Source organism: Aulonocara stuartgranti (genome assembly GCF_965226115.1).
Source record: "Aulonocara stuartgranti genome assembly, chromosome: 5".
Taxonomy (NCBI): domain Eukaryota; kingdom Metazoa; phylum Chordata; class Actinopteri; order Cichliformes; family Cichlidae; genus Aulonocara; species Aulonocara stuartgranti.
Genome location: NC_138943.1, coordinates 31,154,053 through 31,174,033, shown reverse-complemented (window position 1 = coordinate 31,174,033; position 19,981 = coordinate 31,154,053). Strand labels below are relative to the sequence as shown.

General features: G+C 41.4%; 1 protein-coding gene across 4 annotated transcripts in view; it reads left to right on the top strand.

The window, feature by feature from the left end:
- Positions 1-18,187, top strand: part of LOC309706952 (semaphorin-3F-like) — a 59,119-nt gene extending 40,932 nt beyond the window's left edge. For 2 of the 4 annotated variants that reach the window (XM_082533982.1, XM_082533980.1), the window contains 13 exons: positions 1,099-1,192; positions 3,190-3,309; positions 3,563-3,702; positions 4,909-5,023; positions 9,871-9,940; positions 10,042-10,186; positions 10,415-10,637; positions 11,696-11,784; positions 11,910-11,951; positions 12,588-12,745; positions 13,119-13,186; positions 13,415-13,563; positions 15,323-18,187. In XM_082533982.1, the coding sequence (XP_082390108.1) occupies positions 1,099-1,192; positions 3,190-3,309; positions 3,563-3,702; positions 4,909-5,023; positions 9,871-9,940; positions 10,042-10,186; positions 10,415-10,637; positions 11,696-11,784; positions 11,910-11,951; positions 12,588-12,745; positions 13,119-13,186; positions 13,415-13,563; positions 15,323-15,775 (1,866 nt within the window). In that variant the 3' untranslated portion in view covers positions 15,776-18,187. Of the gene's footprint in view, positions 1-1,098; positions 1,193-3,189; positions 3,310-3,562; positions 3,703-4,908; positions 5,024-9,870; positions 9,941-10,041; positions 10,187-10,414; positions 10,638-11,695; positions 11,785-11,909; positions 11,952-12,587; positions 12,748-13,105; positions 13,187-13,414; positions 13,564-15,322 lie in introns of all 4 variants that reach the window. The other 2 variants (XM_082533981.1, XM_082533979.1) reach the window with 2 other exon arrangements.
- Positions 18,188-19,981: the final 1,794 nt, after the last annotated feature.

Here is a 19,981-nt window from a genome sequence, read left to right as displayed (position 1 = left end):
CGACAGGACTAGTCAGCATCTGACCCACTCCCACAGCAGGCTCTGTTAGCTTAGAGCAAACACCAGCCATCTGTAGCCAACTAGCTATGGAGCTGAGGAAATAAAAGAGTCACATACTTCAACATGTCTTCTCTGTTTGAGCTCTCCAAGCACTTTAAAAAGCAGAGAGGGACTTTTGAAGGACAACAGGGCTTTATGTGAAGTGGGACACTTTGAAAGTGTTTCAACTGTTTTCTTTTTCAGGCCGATTCTTTTTCTACACGTGTTTCAACCTTTTCTCAAGGGTCACATTTTATAGCAGGGTTGTAAAAACACATTCAGGGCACAGTTTCCCTCCGGTACACATAAATGTTTGTGACCGTTTTTGGGTTTTTCTCCAGAATGGCTTTGAGTAAGCTGCCATCTACTTATCGGCGCAAGTGGTGATTTTAATCAAAGATGATGTAAAGGGTTGCGTGTATGATCTAGTGAAGGGAGTTTGGCACAGTGCTCCTAAATAAGTGCTGACGGACACCGACACAGATGTCTTCATCTCGGCCTGCTGGGAGTAAAAAAATAGGGATTGGATGTGCTCTGGTTTTTGCGGCAGAGCTACAGGACATGTCATTGCGTGCCACTGTTTCATTTTCCCCACTATCATACGCAAATTCCTGCTAATCACCTTTCAGTGCTTGCGTGCTGGGATGCCATGAGCAGTGAGCATCAGTCATCCAGCCTCCATCGCAGACTTGTTTTCACTTTGCTGGATTGCAGGTGTCACGAGTCGACCTGCACACCCATAGGCACAGAGAAGCTGAGAGATATTTGGCATGCAGCTTTGTTATGCCGAGAGAAGCAGCACCGCAGCACATTGTTTTTTACAGTGGAGTGGCATGGAGATGGATTAGAAATCCATCGCTTTTCCTGCATGTGTTTTTTCTGTATGAACACACACTCATTATTTTGATACTTCATCCCCCATCAGGACCTATAGGTCCTGCAGGAGTCAGAGGCAGCGCATATGCTGCCTCATTTTCCCTACACAAGGGAATCACAGTGACAAGATGGAGAGTGTTGAATTTATTGCCATCTCTGTATGATTTTTTTTTTCCATTTCAGGAAGAAATCTTCCATTTGGAACCGGGCAAAGTAGAATCTGGGAAAGGAAAGTGCTCCTATGACCCGAAGCTCAACAGCGTGTCAGCTTTGATCAGTAAGTATCATCTGGGTTTGGTCACATGGGATTGCAGGCACAGGCACGGTCCAGCACAGTTCCTTCTAGCAACAGCAGTGTCATCTCATATGGATTCTTCATCTTTTCTTCCATTTCTCCTTATATGATCTTCAATGGGCTTATGTTTGGCATACTTTGTAAAGAGCTTTTTATTGTTAGCCAGTGATAACCACAAGGTCAGGTCAAGTGTCCTTGTCACTTTGCCTTTTTCCCACAGTTTAGCTAGAATCACTAGGAATTTTTCCTTCTTAGGACTGCAATGGGCTCAGTAATATGTGACTATTAATATTTATATCCTCCACTGAGGAATTAGTGGCTTCAAATCTAAATACGTCTGACATGCAAAAATAAAAAAATAAACAGTTATTGTATTACCATTTGAAAAACTAAAACTTTGACTTAATTTGGCAGTGTGCTGATATGTGGGATCAATGCCTCAAACAAAGTCAGTGAAGCAAAATATTAACAAAACGATTGTGTGCTCTCGCTTTTTTCACGTTTCAGCCGTTAGATGATTTTCAATTTTCAGTGAGATTAGGTTTGGATGAAATGTCTTATCATCTGTTGTTTCACTCATGAAGCCAGTGTCCTCTGTGCCACTGCCCAAGGTCATTTAGTCAGGTCCAGGCCACACAGTTGCCACCAGTGAAAGGCGATCTTCTCTCTGTGGGTCGAGGCGGCGGGTGTAAATCACTGGCACTGTTTTCCCGCATTAGCGCAGTGCCAGATGACCAGTATGGAACCAGTACTGTCATCCAAGATGGATTTACCTCCCACATCCACCAGTTAGCGTCATGTAAGGGACACTGTTGTTAGTGTTGATAAGGATTAAGAACCCTGTACCACAAAAATAGATTCACCATTGACCGCTGACTGCTCGATGCGCCACCGCATTAGGTATCCTATCATCCGTGGACATTTTAATGATATATCATCAATCTCCCTATAGTACTGCCGGGGACCATGACATTGAGTATAATGGTGGTACAACAGTGTTTCCTGTTCCTACTGTCTCCATTCTCCATCTCTGAGAGCCCTGAGAGGCACACCTGCTCTCCAGTGGGGCCCACACAACAGCTGGAAGACCAACACCTTTCCTCCCTGTGGCTTAACAAAGCTGTTTTTATACATTTGTCAGTCTGCACACACGGGAGTGCTCATATCTCATGTCTTAATGAAGTGCATTTGATGGCTGTTTCAGGAAGTTTGAAGTTTGTATTGATAGGAGCACACAGTTAATACCCTGAAATAAGAGAAAATATGAATGAATTTAATGTTTTAAAAATAAGAAATTTTTATAGTGGATCTGACCACCATTGATACAGTTGCATTTATGACAGTGTCGATTGTTGTTTGTGTTCAGCGGATCAGCAAAGTGTTTGTTAATTTGCAGCTGAAAAAATCCCCAAGAAACGAACTATATACTCCTATTTTAGTAATGTTTGCTAAAAGCTGTAGAGCACATCAATTTTAGAGAATTAAAAAGACATTTGTAGTGGGCTGAGGTCTGACTACCACACAAGAGGCCCAAAAGTATGTAAATGAGAATTTTGTTGAACGCTTGAGTATCTTTATCTCCTTCGTGTCATAAGATAATTTTCTTTGTCTTAATCCTTTAAACAAGCACTTTGTACTGGTACAAGAATACAAGCTACTTATAGTGTTTTAAAGCAGTACAGCCCCAAAATGCTGACATATTATTAGGAGACAATGAGAACAGTGGAGGCTTACCTTGTTTATCAGCCATTTAAATGTCAGTTGCTTACGTCTCAAGTTGCAACCACGTCCTGACCACTCGCATGTGCAGATGATGACTTTGTTATGCTTAGCTTCTGTGTTGTGAAACTGAAGAGCGTCATGATTTTTCTAAATATACTTTTTGAAATAAAAGCTGGTGGTTCGTGCCAAGGGTGGTGCTGGAATAATGTCAGAGTCGAGGAATCTCACGAAACTCAAGTGTTTTCTCTCTTTCTCAGATGGAGAACTGTACGCTGGGGTCTATGTTGACTTTATGGGAACAGACTCTGCCATTTTCCGTACTTTGGGGACAAAGACTGCCATGCGAACAGATCAGTACAACTCCAGATGGCTGAACGGTAACAGTCCTATTTAGCCTATAAATGATACACAAGACTGATCGCGGCCTTTTGTGCACAGCTCCTTATCGTGCTATCCAAACAAGCTTATAAAATATAGCTAAAATGTAAGGATTGCTGTTTTCTGAAGATGTTTAGAAAGCCTCAGCAAGTGATAAACAGGAAAGGCTGAAAGTTTAGAAAAGATCTCAAACCAGATGTTTTCCCCAGATCACTGTCCACATAAACATCTCACCACTTCTTCTCCCCACAGACCCCACTTTTGTCCACATACACCTCATCCCGGATAGTGCCGAGAGAAATGATGACAAGCTGTATTTCTTCTTCCGAGAGAAGTCCTCTGAGATGGGCCAGACTCCTGTGACCCAGTCCCGTATCGGACGTATCTGCCTGGTGTGTATACACTGAGGAGCATTTTTCCACTGAGGTGTGATCCTGATGAAAAGAGAAACTGCAGCGTGATTAATAAAAGTCTGGAGTCTCCCAGTGAGAAGCACCCACTGTCTTTAAATGTGTATGGGCTAAGGACTTGTATTTACCTCTTGTTAACTTGCTGGACTCCACGTGTCTTTAACCTTCATGCTAACAATGGATCCCTCTGTATGTCAGATTGCCCTCTGACCTCTGATCACAGGATCTCCCTCTGCACTGATATTGTCACTAGTAGTCCTAAAACACAGGATCACAAGGCCTGCACACTGTGTCATCTTACTGAGCTGGTTGTATTTACACATTAAACGTTCCTGTCTTACAAGTTTGCGTGCACGTGTGAGCCTAACAGCAGGAATATGAGAACGGTTCGGAGTACAAAACGTGCGCCTCAGTTCAAGGTTCAAGGTTCTTTATTTGTCACATGCATAGTTATACAAGTATAACACACAGTGAAATGTAGCCTGACACGCTCCTCGACATGTGCAAAAAAATTGGGGGGGGGGGGTGTAGAGGAAAAACATTATACATATATATATGTAGTATATACATTGGGTGAATGTGCAGCAGTAGCAGCAAGCAGGTGAATTCTGTACATTAATATGAATAGACATCTGTTGTTCACTGTTGTATTTATTTGGGGTCAAGTGCTGACCCGACAGACAAACACTCATCCCCCTCTCGGTGGGCTATGGAGACCCCGGCCTGTCACTCTTACTTCGCCACACATCTGGATGCTCTTTGCATTTCTTCGCACCGTGCATACCACCAAAACTACACTTGGTTCATTTATGGTAGTATGAAAACATTTCAACTTCCCAAATGGGAAAGCATAAAGAGAGTGAAGGTTGGCCACCCTTAAAAAATTACTATAAAAAAGACAATTTCTTACAAAGTGTGACACATTCTCGAAATATCTTGGTATGGATTCTGGCTTCACTCCATCGCAGATGGGAGAGCCTAAATAGGAGGAAACTGTGTTTACCTAACCCCATCAGCACCCCCCCTTAGCTTCCTGTCTTTGCAAATCAGAGACACGTATGTGTGGGTGGCTCCACCTGGGCTTTTTTTTATTTTTAAATCAGGAGGGGGTGGGGTGAGGGCTAATGAGGATGCAACTGATGGAGAAACTGTATTTTTGTGTCCACCCCCACCCTTCCCAAAAAATAGAACGACGACGGAGGTCACTGCTGTCTGGTCAACAAGTGGAGCACCTTCCTGAAGGCCAGGCTCATCTGCTCTGTGCCCGGGGCCGACGGCATGGAGACACACTTTGACGAGCTCAGTGAGTACAAAGGACTGTAAACCCGCATCATGCTGTGTTTCTTTCCACTGTTTTTTGTTGATGTGGAAATGAGTAGGTTACATGGTGGGGGTGGGGTGATGTTTTATAGACTTCCTTGTCAATCAGATGTGCTGCAAGCTCCGCAATGCCTTCTCTGTGGGCGGTGGTGCTCACTGCTTATTTTTCAGTTTACATCCTACACATTTGGGGCTGCTAACTCACAGTTATTTTTTATTAGCAATTAGTCTGCAGATTAGCATCTCTATCAGCAGTGTAGCTGTGTGAATCAGAAAAACACATTTAAAAAAGTTACAAAAAAACATATTTGGATCACCTTCCTAAATCTCACGTAAGTCTTTTGGCACTTTTCAAGTAATATGAGGGAAGTCATTAACTCATGATTGAAATAGTTAGTGCACCTGATGTATTAAATCAAGTTGTAATTGTTGTAATCGGTCTAATTACACACTGTAAAAATTAAATGTGTGTGTTTGAATGTAGTCGTTTTGACACTGAAATTCCACTTTTTCAACAAAAAAAAAAAGAAAAAAGTCAGCATTACTTACGCATCCTCCCACAACTTTAGTTACACCCGACGTTTTGACAGAAGCCATGCTTCTTCTTTGTGCAGTTAATCATTCTGACAGTGGGTATTGAATGGCAAAGGAAAAAATGGCGTGACTGGATTTATTTGAGACGTGCTCATTTTCATTTTCTGTCATGTACAATCGCAACTGAAATAGTGAGTAGACAATAGTTCTCTGCAGGGTTTGGTTCTATTGCAGCACCTGCCAAGAGTGCAAACACACCCACACACATCAGTCTTTGAACCATATGGTAGGCCCATTCACCGTATTGTAATAGGACTGACACCCATAACCCCGCCACTGTAGTTGTCATTTACTTTCGAGATTTTTTTTTAAAACAAAAGTAAGTGTATGTGTCTGTGTGCATGTGTGTGTGTGAGTGAGGAGACGGCGGCCTGATGGTGGACGAATGGGGTCACCGAGCAGGAATGTCTGTGACTGTGAGACTATTAGACTGTCTGAGGGAAACTCGTCCTCTGTCTGTCACCACTGGTTGGAAATGGAGACAAAGACTGATAGGGGGATTTTCTGTGTGCCCGCTGTTGCTTTTGAACTAATTTTAAGAAAGAACAGTGCTATGCCATGCTAGTTTTTTTTCTCTTCATTGCAGTCCTTGCTTTTATCATCACCTGACTGCAGTTAAAAACAAACAAACACCTATTTGTTTTTACTGTTGACATTTATTTTATACCTCTGAACGATTTGGAAAGTGACACTTGAAAACCCGGTGGCCTTTTTGTGTTGTGCAGCCTCTTCCCCACAAATCACAAGTAGGAATGAGCTGCCTTTGCAGTTACAAACAAGGCTTCTGTCTCTACCTAGTTCAGTCGGTGTTGAAACAGACACTGTGCATTGTAGAGCGGTTCTGTGAGCCGGGGAGCTGTCAGTGTTTGGCGCCGATGATGAATCTTTTGGATATTTCTTGAATAAGGCTGTAAATGTTTAATGGAACAGGCTTGTTGAATGAACAAGGACGGGCATGCCAGAGTAGCCCAGAGAGAAGGAACGGCTACACAAAGCAAGCATCCCTGCCAAGGACTCCTAGAGGAGACAATAAATGGGACACAATTTTTTCATGCAAATGGCATCACATTTACTGTCTAGTTTGAATGTTTGAAAAGCTCTTTAGCTGGAGAGTTAGTCTTTGCAGACAAAAGCGGCAATTTTAGGATGTTAAGAGGGCCTTAAACTACTGAGCACAATGGAGATCATTGGGAAATACAACAAAATGTTCTCTTCCTAAAAGTTAGATGAGAACATTTGTGCAACTCTCATGAATGAATATGACATCCCCTTCTATAACAGGCATCTTCTATAATCGTGAAAAATAAATAATTAAAAAAACAACAGGGAAAGTAACTAGCCTGCCCAAATATCCACTTACTAGAACTACTAAATACTAAACCCATCCATTTTCTTCAGTTTTCATGGGTCATGTAGACCCTGGACACCTCTCATCTGTTGCAGGGCTAACACAGAGGGACACCTATTGACGCTCACATTCACACCTACAGCCAACAGTTAAGGTTTGAGCTGTTAGAGGAAGCTGGAGTACCAGGAGATAACTCCTGCAGGCACAGGGAGAACATGTAGTTTCCATTCAGAAAGGCCCAGCACCTTTTATTGTAGAGCTCGGAACATAAATCTAAGAATCTCAAGTAAATGAAACTCTGCCGCACAGCTCTTTTAGTTAGATGACTTCTCTACAGATCCAGTTGCAGTTATGTAATAAACTCAGATGAAAGACTCCTACAAACATCTGCAAGAAAGAAGAAAACCCCCCCCACAGTTCATTCAGTCCCTGTTAACATTTTGTCAGATCCAGATTTTATTTATGACTGCTGGACTGTATTATTAATGTCTTCCAGACATGTTTCTGACTACAACATAAACATCTAAACAATGTCTTTTTTGTGCAGTGTGTTGTTTATTTACCTATGTTGAGGCTACCTCTTGTGTGACATGAAAACTTTGGAAAAGTCTTTTTCCAAAGTTTACACAAACATCCACTATCATGTCGAATAAAAGCAGTACTGTAACTGCGCATCTGAAAATGGTTTCAAGCTGGGACACGTTCTCAGTTCAGCTAGATATCCTTGAGTGAGGAGACTCTTAACCCTGCCATTCTCTAAGAGTCTTTAAAATATGAATGTATAACTTATTATTACCCCGCGTAAGTACCGTTCCATTTACTGAGGAGTTTTTCAAACATCCAGAGCAGCTGTTGTCTTTGATGTAGAACGTTTTGGCAAATCACGTCTGAGACCTTGGGAGTTTTTGCAGTTGGAACATGTAACATTTTCTTTGCTCTGTCTTTCAGTTTTTACCTAAATGACCCACAATGATCTAAAATAGTGTTAACCATTATAAAGCTTCTATGTTTTATACAGGCAATGCTTTAAAATGCATTTCTTATCAATAGGTAGGGAGAAGAAAAGCCAGAGAGCAAGAGGAAACGAGTGAAGGAGTGAGATATGCTAGAGAAGAATAGTAATTGTTCACTCAAACAGAAAACCTTTTCTTTTATTTTGTTTCTTTTTTAAATAAAATTGGATGCGTGATGGCTGAGATATTATTGCCAAATGAAAATAAAAAGAGCTGGTTGTGGTATGTGGATCCTTTCCTAGTTGTTATTAACATGCTACATTCCCTGGAGCAAACTCATCCCTGTCCTGTCAGACTAGCTTTTATTGGAACTCACGTAGCTTTTCTCCCCTGAAGCCTTGATCTGTTTTTAGCGACTGTATAACTCTACTGTATGTTGGCCTCGGTGCTGTCTTGTCTACATGTGCACGCACTTGCATCTCGTTGCGTGAAAGTAAAACAGCACCAGCTGGGTGTCACGACAAGGATCATCTGCTGTGTGACACCCGTGACGGCCCATCGTGCTGTGAACGCGCTAAAGCCGTGACCGTTCCCTGCTCTGCCTCTGGCAGCTGTGGAAGATGGCGTGGCGATGTGGGTGTGTGGATGGGTGTGAAACTGGTAGCCACTCAAAAAGAAGGGCAAAGTGCCCGCTATCTTTGAGCTGTATCCTTTTCCTCCTGAGATGAGTTCACAGCTGCACGCAGTCCCCAGAGGAAGACTGTACAGCCTCGCTAATGTGGACAAGCCCAAAACCCTGCAGTTCAGATTCAAAGATAGCTTATCTCACCCATGTATCATTCTATCTACATAACAGTCTGACAGCTAATTTCTCATGCTGGTCTATATGGAACCGAGAGTGCATAAATCTTGACTGGTATAGCTTCTTCTATAGTTCACCCTTATTCTCCCACGTTGCAAGCTCTAACAGCCACATTTGAAGATTTTTCCTAGTCGTTTTCAGCTAGGTTGGGAGTGCATTCTCTTTTTCAAACTGAAGGCCATTTCCTATTGTAGACTGAATATGCCTCCTGGGACTGTTATTTAGGCCAGGTACTAAAGAGCAGAGAGACTCATCACTAATCATGCATTTACTTCCTATTTGTTGCTGTCAGAGGATTGGAGGTGAGCATCTATGATTTAAATACCTCTAAAACTGGCCTGAACGCATACTGTATGATGCAGTTCTCCTTTGGGAGAGAAGAGATATTTCCTTTCTCTAAAATTGGAAAACGTGAGCTATGGATGCTGGAAAAGGATAGAAAACCGTGTATAAATTTTACTGGGAAATCTCTCGGGGTTTAGCAATCCTCCAGTCTAGACTGTAGATATCCAGACTGTTTGCTTTCACAGCTCGACTTTAAATGCCTGTTTGGGGCTTGGATTGCTTCATATGGGATGATTAGGTGATAGGTTATAATATTGTGGTTGCTAAAGTTCTTTGAAGCTGTAAAAAGCTCCCGCAGTTTTGTAAATACTACAGTAGATTCATTTCCTGTGTGTCATTTTATTTGATTACGTAAAGGCTGGATGTGTAAATGCATGCAATATAAGGCACCGGCACAGATTTTCCAGGTTTATGCAATAAACAAATAACACATCATGTGCACTACTAACATGGATTTTATAGATGTCTTAATATCAACTATTATAGCCATGCTCAAGACCTAAAAATGCAGTTGTGTATTTTTTTTTAACACAAGCTGGTTGGTTTCAAATCCTGTAGCATGTACTGTTTCCTTGAAAGTTCATCTTTTTTGGGCATCGGTTCTTCCGGGGAGGCATCGCCTCCCCACTAGCTGAGAGTGACTGGACTCACTGAAACAACTGTAAATATTAGTGAAGAAGAGTGCTTGCGCTTTGCACTGACCTGACTTCTCTCTTTTTCCATCACAGGAGATGTTTACATACGACCAACACAGGATATAAAAAATCCTGTCATATATGGAGTCTTCTCTGTCTCTGGGTTAGTGCACCACACCAGATCCTGAGCAGGCTCTGTTCCTGCTTCTTTTTTAAGTTACCCTTTTTTTTTTGTCTTTGGCTCACTTTGTGTTTCCTCCACAGCTCTGTGTTCAAAGGCTCGGCAGTTTGTGTGTACTCTATGGCTGACATCCGGATGGTCTTCAATGGCCCCTTTGCCCACAAGGAGGGACCTAATTACCAGTGGGTGGCCTACACCGGGAAGATACCCTACCCTCGACCTGGCACGGTGAGCTTCACCTCTCGCTGACCCTGGACATAAATCCCATTGCAAGCTGGCATAACAGGGCCTTCTATCTAACTTAAGAAACAGCTCGAGTTAGATGCAAGCATCAGCATAAGCAAACTTAAAATATTACTGCAGGACAGGCTCTTCACCAGGCATTTTTTTATTTATTCACATCAATTTTTTCGGCTTGTGGTACTCATGCAGAGAATGTTATTGTTTCCCTTCCAGTGCCCCGGAGGTACGTTCACCCCCAACATGAAGTCCACTAAGGACTATCCAGATGAAGTGATTAACTTTATGAGGAATCACCCTGCCATGCACAACGCAGTGTACCCAGTGCACAAGCGCCCCCTGGTGGTTCGGACCAACGTGGACTATGAGTTCACCACTATTACAGTGGACCAGGTGGCAGCTGCAGACGGCAACTATGAAGTGCTCTTCTTAGGAACTGGTGAGTGCTTTTCTAAAAGTGCAATAACTTTATGTGTTGGAAATGATCCGTGGAGCCAGTTCTCCATTTGTGGGTCATTTGTAACGAATGTGTATAAATGAAGTCAGTCTGAACCCGCGACCCCTTTGATTAGAGTCGGGGAATGGTGACTGACAGTGTCAGTGGGACACTGAATAATGGAGAGCAGAATGCCCCAGCCCCCTGGAAATAAATCTCATGTAAGTGGAGGGCTTGGCTCCCCTGCAATCATTTATCATTAGGAGAAAAGCATTCTTCCCCTTTTGTGCTGGAGTGGAACTTTAACCAATCAAAGGGCTTTTACCTCGCTGTCTTCTCATGGAGTAAACAACAGGAGATTTGTACCTGGAGGGCGGGGGTGGATCAGCAGCGGGGGGGGGGGGGGGGGAGTAAAGCGGAGAAACAGAAAAGTAGGGAGGAAGGAGGAGTACAGTGAGCATACGCATCACCTTAATCTTGCCCACTGGTGTCAGAGAGATTTGTCTGTGAGCCTTTAATAAGGCCCCTGTGTGACAGCCGCCACAGCTCAGTATGCTGCCTTTACATGTCGTGTGTGATGCCTCCTTACCGGTTTCTTTGTGCGTCTGTGCATTATGAGGAAGAGACTAATGGGCCTGCGTGTGACGGCAGCCACTTTGGAGGAATGTGTGTCCTTTCAGCCGCTGTCAGAGGCAGCCTTTCAGTCCTGCACCGGGGCTAGAGCAGAAGTCATAATAAATCTCAGGTGTCCCCTCTCACAGGAACTCTTTGTAGAACATCTCACGGCATCCAAATGAATAGGTCAAGGCAAGAATGACGGGAAAGGTTTGTCATGGCGGCAGCAGTCAGTGTTCCAAGGAGAACAGAGCTTCGTGTCACTGAGGGAACCAAAGAGAGCCGTGTGACAGAAACACAGAGTACAGTGCGGCCTGTTGATATGAGGATTATCTCCTGTTAAAGGTTGCTGAGAAAATAAAATGGAAATCCAAGGGCCCGTTGACAAGCGGCGGGGGTGTGAGGATGTCTGTGTGTAACTGACGTGTGTGTGTTGTGGTCCACAGACAAGGGAACGGTACAGAAAGTCATTGTGCTGCCTAGAGATGACCTTCAGACAGAGGAGCTGGTCCTGGAGGAAGTCGAGGTGTTCAAGGTCAGCTTTGATTGCTCTCTCTCTCTCTGTCACCCTCCTTTTTATTTCTGTTTTGCTATGTGTGTCTGTTGTGCTTAAACTGACTGTAACACACTGTGCTCCCCATTCTCATTTTCTACATCAAGGTCCCCACTCCTATAACTACAATGAAGATCTCGTCCAAAAGGGTAAGCCTGTCTGCACTAACTGATTTACCTAACCTTTGCTCACACAGGAGAAAAGGAACCCGCCCTCCAAAGAAATTAATGATGTGATTCGAAAAAGGTCACAAGCTACATGCCTACAGCTGTATTCCCGTTATTTTTTTCCCCTTCCCTCATAATTCATAGAAAAGTCTGGGAGACAATGAAGAAAGAAAAGATGGAAAAGACATTAAAAGCTCCGTATTTTCTTTCAAAATGATTCAGATACTTGGCCTCTTCTGCACGTTATGACACGAGTCTGCAGATGGAGTTAGGGTTACACAAAGCCTGCCAGACTGATGAATGTCAACAGCTGATCATAAAATTATGATGGCAACCTGATAGAGATGAGCTCAGTGTTGCCCCCGATGATCCAGGGACTGCTGCTGTTTTAGGATGGATGCTCATTACATCCAGCTGGGTTTAGGTCTTTATGTGAAAGAAAATAAACGCTGTCACACAAATTATTCTTATGCTTTAATGTTGGAATTTCAGCAGCATTTACATTGAAGTGTAGTTTTCTAAATATAGAGCACTTTTTAAAAAACATACCTGATGTGTGTGATTTGCAGTTCTCCTATAAAAGTCTAAATACCTCTCTCGCCCTCTTTCTTTCAACAGCAACAGCTGTATGTGTCATCTGCAGTAGGGCTGACCCAGTTGGCTCTGCATCGCTGTGACATGTACGGCGAGGCCTGCGCTGACTGCTGTCTGGCCAGAGATCCTTACTGCGCCTGGGATGGCAAGTCCTGCTCCCGTTACTCCGCCTCACAGAAAAGGTAAGCACCAACAGCGCTGTTAGCATGAGCTACGCTAACTTCATAACTAACTGACTGACCTAACGTGCGTGTTGAGTGGCGCTCAGTTGAGATTGCCTGGATGGCTGAATGGCTGTTTCAGTGGCATTCCTAATCAGTTGTGTTCATGTCCCGGTCTTTGTGGCTGATGACACTAATAAATCATCTTCTTTTAACAAGTAAAAACACACAACACAGATGTTAAAGATGTTAACATGACGATAGTTTGTGATAATTTCAATGTGCATTGAGTACGTTACTGCATTTCTGTATTGTCAAACAGCTTTGAATGGCTTGCAGTTGCTTTATGATGTTTTTCTCTCCTTATTTGGCAATACTGGTCTGACCCATTTAGACGTAGCCGGAGGCAGGATGTCAAGTACGGGAACCCCATCCGCCAGTGCAGAGGCTTCAATTCCAAGGGTAAGACATGTGTTCCTGTGCCTCCTGGGTTGCTGTTACCTTATTAATAAATTTAGACAGTTGACATTTTTGCTGCTAACTGTATAACTGTATCCCGGCACCTGTTAAAGTAATTACAAAGGCAGGATTTTTTTTTTTCTAATTTGCCCCAACTGAGATTTTGGTTCCACGGAGCTCATGGTAATGAGTGTTTTGGTTGCCATGGAAATCTCTCTCTGTGCCCTGCAGCCAGTAAGAACACTTTGGAGATGGTGCAGTACGGGGTGGAGGGGAGCAGTACCTTCCTGGAGTGTCAGGCCCGCTCTCCACACGCTCTCATCAAATGGCACGTGCAGAGGGATAACAGTGACCGCAGGAAAGAAGTGAGCGGCCTAACAGTGTGTTTCTCAATTTTTCTTGTTATACAAGCAGATTATATTACAGGGTAGCTCACTCAAATACATAATTATCCATTTTTAATGTCACATAGACTTCCTGAATCACTGAATTTGCTTGGATTTCCCTTCATTGGTAACACATGAGCAGTTCCACAGATTTCCTTTTCGATATGCTCACCACAATGTTTAATTTCTTCACTATGTTGCTGTGGAGAAGAGGAGAGATTTATGTGCAGTGTGACACATTTGAAAAATAACTCTAGTCTAATTTCCTCTTGATTATCTGTTAACGTGATTAAGTGTTTTGGGCTGTGATTGAACGATGCCTGATTTCTTGCACAGGCCTCCAGCTGTCCTGAGGCACGGAGGGAAGGACACATAAAGGGGAGCTGTGAAAAAAAGCTCTCTGTTGTGATATACAACCCTCAGGATCTAGTTAAAGTTTTATTGTGAAGCTATGTAATGTTGCTGCCTCTCTTTTATTGACTATTCTGTTGGATGGTATCTGTTCCCAAAAGCAGAGCAGTCTTTGCTGCTGGTGAGCAAAAAAAAAGAAAAGAAAAAAAGCTCCCCTCATCCAATCAGATTTCTATATGTAGATATACATACAGATGTAGTTACAGTTCATTCACAATTTTTGCTGGCTCTGTTTTCTTTTTACCTCATGACCAGAATTAATGGTGAAGACACCTGATGTAAAAATACAAACAGTGAAGCTCAGATCAAATGCTGGAACAAATAAATAGAATCAGCTTCACACATTCAGCCTGAAGTGCAAAAGGGAGAAATGCAATTAATAACGCAATTAAATCAATAAGATATCATGTCTGTTGTACATGATAGACTCAGCATATCATAATGGATCGTTTCCACCTGTTACATTTTAAAGGATAAGACCTGTTTCTATTAATATTTGATAAAAGCCTATATTTAGTTATGCTGAGAGTATCAAATTCTATACTTATTAGTCCCAGGAAGATGAGTTTGCTGTTATTATGTGACACTATAACATGCTTTCAAATTTAAGCGTCTTCATTTCTGCTGATTATGTTAAAACCTAAAACAAACACATTAATAGCACTACCTCCAGCAGTCGCAGAGGTTTGGAGCAATAGGTGGAGATCAAATTGTTCGATATACTGATATGAACATACCTACTGTCTCCCATTGGTTTGTTGACTGCTGTTTTGAAGCCTTTCTAATTTTGGCCTCTGTGATTATTGTTATCAGCTAAGGCTAGCAGGCTTTATTAGAAAACTTAGTGTATTGATTTTGCTAAGTAACCGAGGTGAAGCCTGGCAGACAGTTAACAGCCTAGTCTGCACCTGTAACTGAAAAGACCCAGATGATGCAAAACTTTGAATTTTCAAAGAATTTTAATTTCATTCATTTAAAAAAAATTTTTTTAAAGCTAAGGTCTAAAGGTGACTCACTTTTGTAGACAACCTCAAGTGGCCACTAGAGGAACTGCATGTTTGGCACTTGGCCATTTCGCTACTCCTACAAATTAGACAATTATACATGTAAGTAACACAATGGAAAAAAAAATTAAACTACAGTTATTAATGAAACAAAAGAATGATGACTACAAATGACACAATCTAGATGATGTTGGTTACATCTACTTAAACATGCTACATAAACAAAACCTCATTAAGATATATGTAGCACTATTTTTGTGAATCAAGTAAATACACATGTATCTTTGCACAGGTTATTGCACTACTTTTGCTAATGGACTGTAACCCTTCCTTTGCAGATGCGCTCAGACGGTCGGATTTTGAAGACAGAACAAGGTCTGCTCGTGCGATCTCTGCAGCCCTCTGACTCTGGCTTGTACCAATGCACGGCCACAGAAAAGAATTTCAAACACACGCTGATCAAGCTGCAGTTGGTGGTGTTGTCAAGCCGGGCTGTCAACAGTGCACTGGTGGAGGGCGGTGCAGGTTTGATGGCATCTTCTTTCCACTCCGGCAGCACACAGTGGACCCCCAGCGCAGGCCAGTACAAGGACCTGCTGACCATCCTGAGCCAGCCAGAGATGAGCCTGATTAATCAGTACTGCCAGGACTACTGGCAGTTTGGAGACCCGCTGCTGGGCCCCCTTAAGGCCAAAGACCTGAAAGAGCTCAAGGAGCAGAAGAAGCCCCGCAACCGCCGACATCACAGGGACGGGGAGGAGGAAAGGGAGCAGCAGGGAGTAGAGACATGAGGAGCCCGACTTTGTGTCTGAAGCACCCCCCTCAAACCCACCCCCAAACACAACCCTCCCCCACCCCATGAAAACTGGGAGCGACTCAATGAAAGTAGCAGCGTGAAAAAAAAAATATCCACAAACCGGAAAAAAAAGCTGAGAAACTGACAAAAAAAGAGGCTTACGAGTAAACCCCACTACACCCAATACATCCATTCAAACAGTAAGATATATGATACACAGTATTTATTGTAGGTTGTATATAGTATCATTCTGTGGATTTCTTTGTACTTACAGAAAAAAACATGCTCTTTGTGTATAGGTACCTTTGGGGCAAATATTGTTATTATTGATATTGTTAATTTTATTGTTGCTGTTACTGTCATTACAAAACTCATCTGCCAGCATCGTATGACTTTGGCAACTCTTTGAAACGTGTTATGAGGCTCTTGAGCTGTTAGGGTAGAGCTACAGCTCTGAGTAACGGGGAATTGAGCTACCTGACGGGAGGTGATGGGATCTCTGTTGTTTTTTTGTTTTTTTCGCTTGCTTTGACTAAGTACCGGGAGTTTTGTATATGCGGACACTGCAGGAACACCTGTGATGCACGCAGACAGAGACTTCATATTGCAAGGGGACCACTGACTTATGGTCCCGGTCATTGTGGAGAAACAGTATTTTCTCCATAGGAACCCAGACTTACAGAAGACTACTCGAATATTATCAAAGTTGTAACTGGGTCATTTTACAGGAATCTTGTGCTTGCCCTTTGTTTTTGTTTTGTTTTTTTCTTCTATTTTCTTCTTCCTTGGAGGACGGATTGTAAAATATCTGCAGCACCACTGCTACACGCCAGCAGAGACACTGATCATGCTGAAAATGATTTCCATTTGTTTAGCAGTGATAATAATCTTACTGTACTCTACTCTCAGTAACCTGCAGTTTCTTCTGGCTATGAATCCAAGTTTTTTTTTTAAAGTAAACAAAGCAAAAATCAGATCAGTTATGTTGCAAGTCTATTAATAAAAATACTTTTTCTTCCCGATGCAAACCTCCTTTGAACTGAGACCGAGGTGCAATACGGGGTTGAGGATTTTGCACATTGGGCATTATTCTTTTACATTTCAGGGGACATTGGCTGGGGCCATATGCAACAAGCACACTCGGGCACGGCACAATTGTGGAAGAAACAATTGCAGTGCATTTAGGGGAAAGTGCCCGGATCAGGCAGCAGTTGTTAGCAGTTCTTGGCACACAAGACATCTTTTTTTTTTCTCTTTGACATTCATGTGTGGAAAAAAAGTAATAGCCCGTATACACAACAGAGCATTGTAACAATGTTGTGACACTAACCAAAATATTGAATATTGGGAAGCTGGCTTTCATTGTGTGCATGAACCTGTATTTGTACTGTAATTCTGAGATAATACGATAGTGTGTGGTTGTTTTGGATTTTTTCTTCTGTTTTATTTTCATCTCTGTGGGTGTACAGTGCAGTCTGACCAACTTAACTACAGCAAAATGGGGAAAATAAATGCTTTAAAGATGCCGTCATTTCAGATATTCCCTGTAAAAAGCACGATACATCTTTTTATTGACATTGTTATAGATCTTGTCAAAGTGTAAAGTAAAATTATGTTGCTCATAAGTTTGGATAGGATATATGTGTGAGAGTCATTTAAGTGGGAATAGAAAGCAAGCATCATATTAATTACACAGAGCCTCTATTAGACAGTTCTGGTGAAAATGTTAATACAGCACATCTACAGGAAGTAAAACTATTGGAGTCTCCTCTGTAAAAAAAAAAAATTAATTCCCAAAAAATCAGAACAAGTTTAAAATATATTATTTTCATGTTACTTTAACATTAAGGGGCTTCCAGTATATCTTCTTTTTAGGCAGTGTGAAAGTCAGTGTGGATGCCTCGGGGAAGATGCATCTATAATTCATACATGGGTATCTGTATCTGCTCCTTAATTTGGGATCTGTCTGTATTCCCAGGAATCAATCAAAGCTCCTGATCATCTTGTTTAAATGAGAGGAGACGAAATATGAAAAAAATGCAAAGAAAGGTTGTACCATTTTTGTTGAGTATTTCTGTTTTTTTAAAAGTGTCTTTAGTTTTTGAGTGTTTTGTTTGTTTTGTATGTTTTTTTTTCTTTCTGCATCATCCAGACTTTATGAAAAAAAAATTAAGCAAAAAAAAAAACAGAAAAAGAAAATGCACAAAGGTGATGTTATTGTAATGACTCGTGTAAATTGCTCTTATCCTCCCTTTCCATTGTTGTTGCTGACTAATAAATTAAAGCTCTATATTTTATAAGAATGGAATGCTCCCCCCCTTCATTGTGATTCGCTTGATGCTGAATGTTTTCCATGCTCTGCCTAGAACCCTCTGGATCCTTGGAATAAAGTTGTACCTGTAAAAGAGATATGTATGCACATTTCTATAAAATGTACGCAATTCGTTTGAGTTTGCAATGAAGTACATTTGTCCTCTGTTTATATCTGTGCATCTGTACCTCAGGGCCTAATAAGTATGGATTATACAAGTTCCTAATCCGCATCGGTTAATATGTCCAGGCTCGATCAGTACTTAAAGGCTAGACAGTCAACAACACTGCAAGTGCCTTAAGGGGTTGATAATCAATGCTTATTTCCTGAGAAAGACAGACACTCCAAAACAAGGTTATTAAAGTTAGGAAAAATAAAAATATAATCTATTTTGGGGAAAGAGGAAAATCAGAAATAGCTTTAGTTAAAGGCTTTGGTCACATCTGTGAGCACAACCTACCTGAGGAGGCTTTGGTGAAATTGTTTATTGAGACTTGAGGAAGCCTGCATGACTCTGAGTCAACTGCCTTTACAAAGTGTGTCTATTTGTATTGTAACATGGCTTCTGAACTTCTTAAATCTGCCACTAACAAATACCCCCCATATTACAAGTAAAAAGACTGAAACTAGTACGGAAACCAACCAGTAAACTAAAATTTGAATTTTCAAACAATAATATCTGAACTTAAATGAGAAAACCCACCAATTTGCTTGTTTAAAATAGCGCATTTGACGCGTCACTGTAGAAAAAAGCAGATGTGTGAACAGTTTAATGATGGCTGCTTTCTATTTAGCCGATTCAGCGGCTCATTATGATACTGCTCTGAGTTAAGAAGCTTAAATAGAGCTGGACAAAAATACCTGCTTTGATAAAGGCTTAGTCCAACTTTATTCAAGAAGGTTGCAGAGACCGAGTGGGTCTGGGTCTCTCTCTTTAGAGCTGTAGTCCTCAATGGATCAATACAAAAGTATGAAGCAAAAGTAAACTGAACTAATATGAAATCTGAAGAGAAAACAGACAAAAATTTACAGATGTCATCATACTTTTTCTTCTAAACAACAGCTTGGATCTTGCTTCATGTCTAAAATTGTGGAAAGTGGAGGATGGAGAGAAAACGTTTTGGGTGAAGGAAGGCATGGCAGAAAAACTATGAGAGCTAAGAGCTAACTTCTCTCATTTCAAAACATGAACTTGTTCAGGACTTAAAATATCTGTAACATAGTGCAGTTTGCTATAAAAACTGATCTAAGAATGTATATTGCAATCCTTTTTATTTTTTATTAACTACTTTCTATTTAATAAATAAGTTGCAGCAAGATTTCACCTTATACAGCGAGCTCATCGTGTAATGATAAGTTCATGTTTGAGTCAGCTGTGTTTTCAGCAGTGTCGGACAAGTTACTTTGAAAAAATAATTAATTATAGTTACTAGTTACTTCTTTAAAAAAGTAACTGACTTAGTAACTGAGTTACAAGATTCTAAAAGTAATTAATTACTTGAAAAGTAACTAATGCGTTACTTAAAAAAAAACCCTCTGTGGTCCAGGGTATAATTGGCCATTTTTAACTACTTTTGATTTTACCTTTGAAAACGATTTACTTTGCCTTGTTTCATCCTTTTCAGCACAACCTCGCGTGTCTGAATTTACAGTTATGTTTTCATTTTGACATACTGTAATAAAACAATTGATCTAAAAAACATAAAATCCGAGTAGAAAAAGTTATATTTTTTACTGTAACAACCACAAACATGTTTAATGAATCATAACTTTAAATGCAAATATAAATTGACAATTTTAAAATTATATGCACAAATTTTACAAACAACATCACAAGCCTGATACCTGCAGGTCTGACAGCAGCAGGTGCATCACTCCTGTTTTCTACCT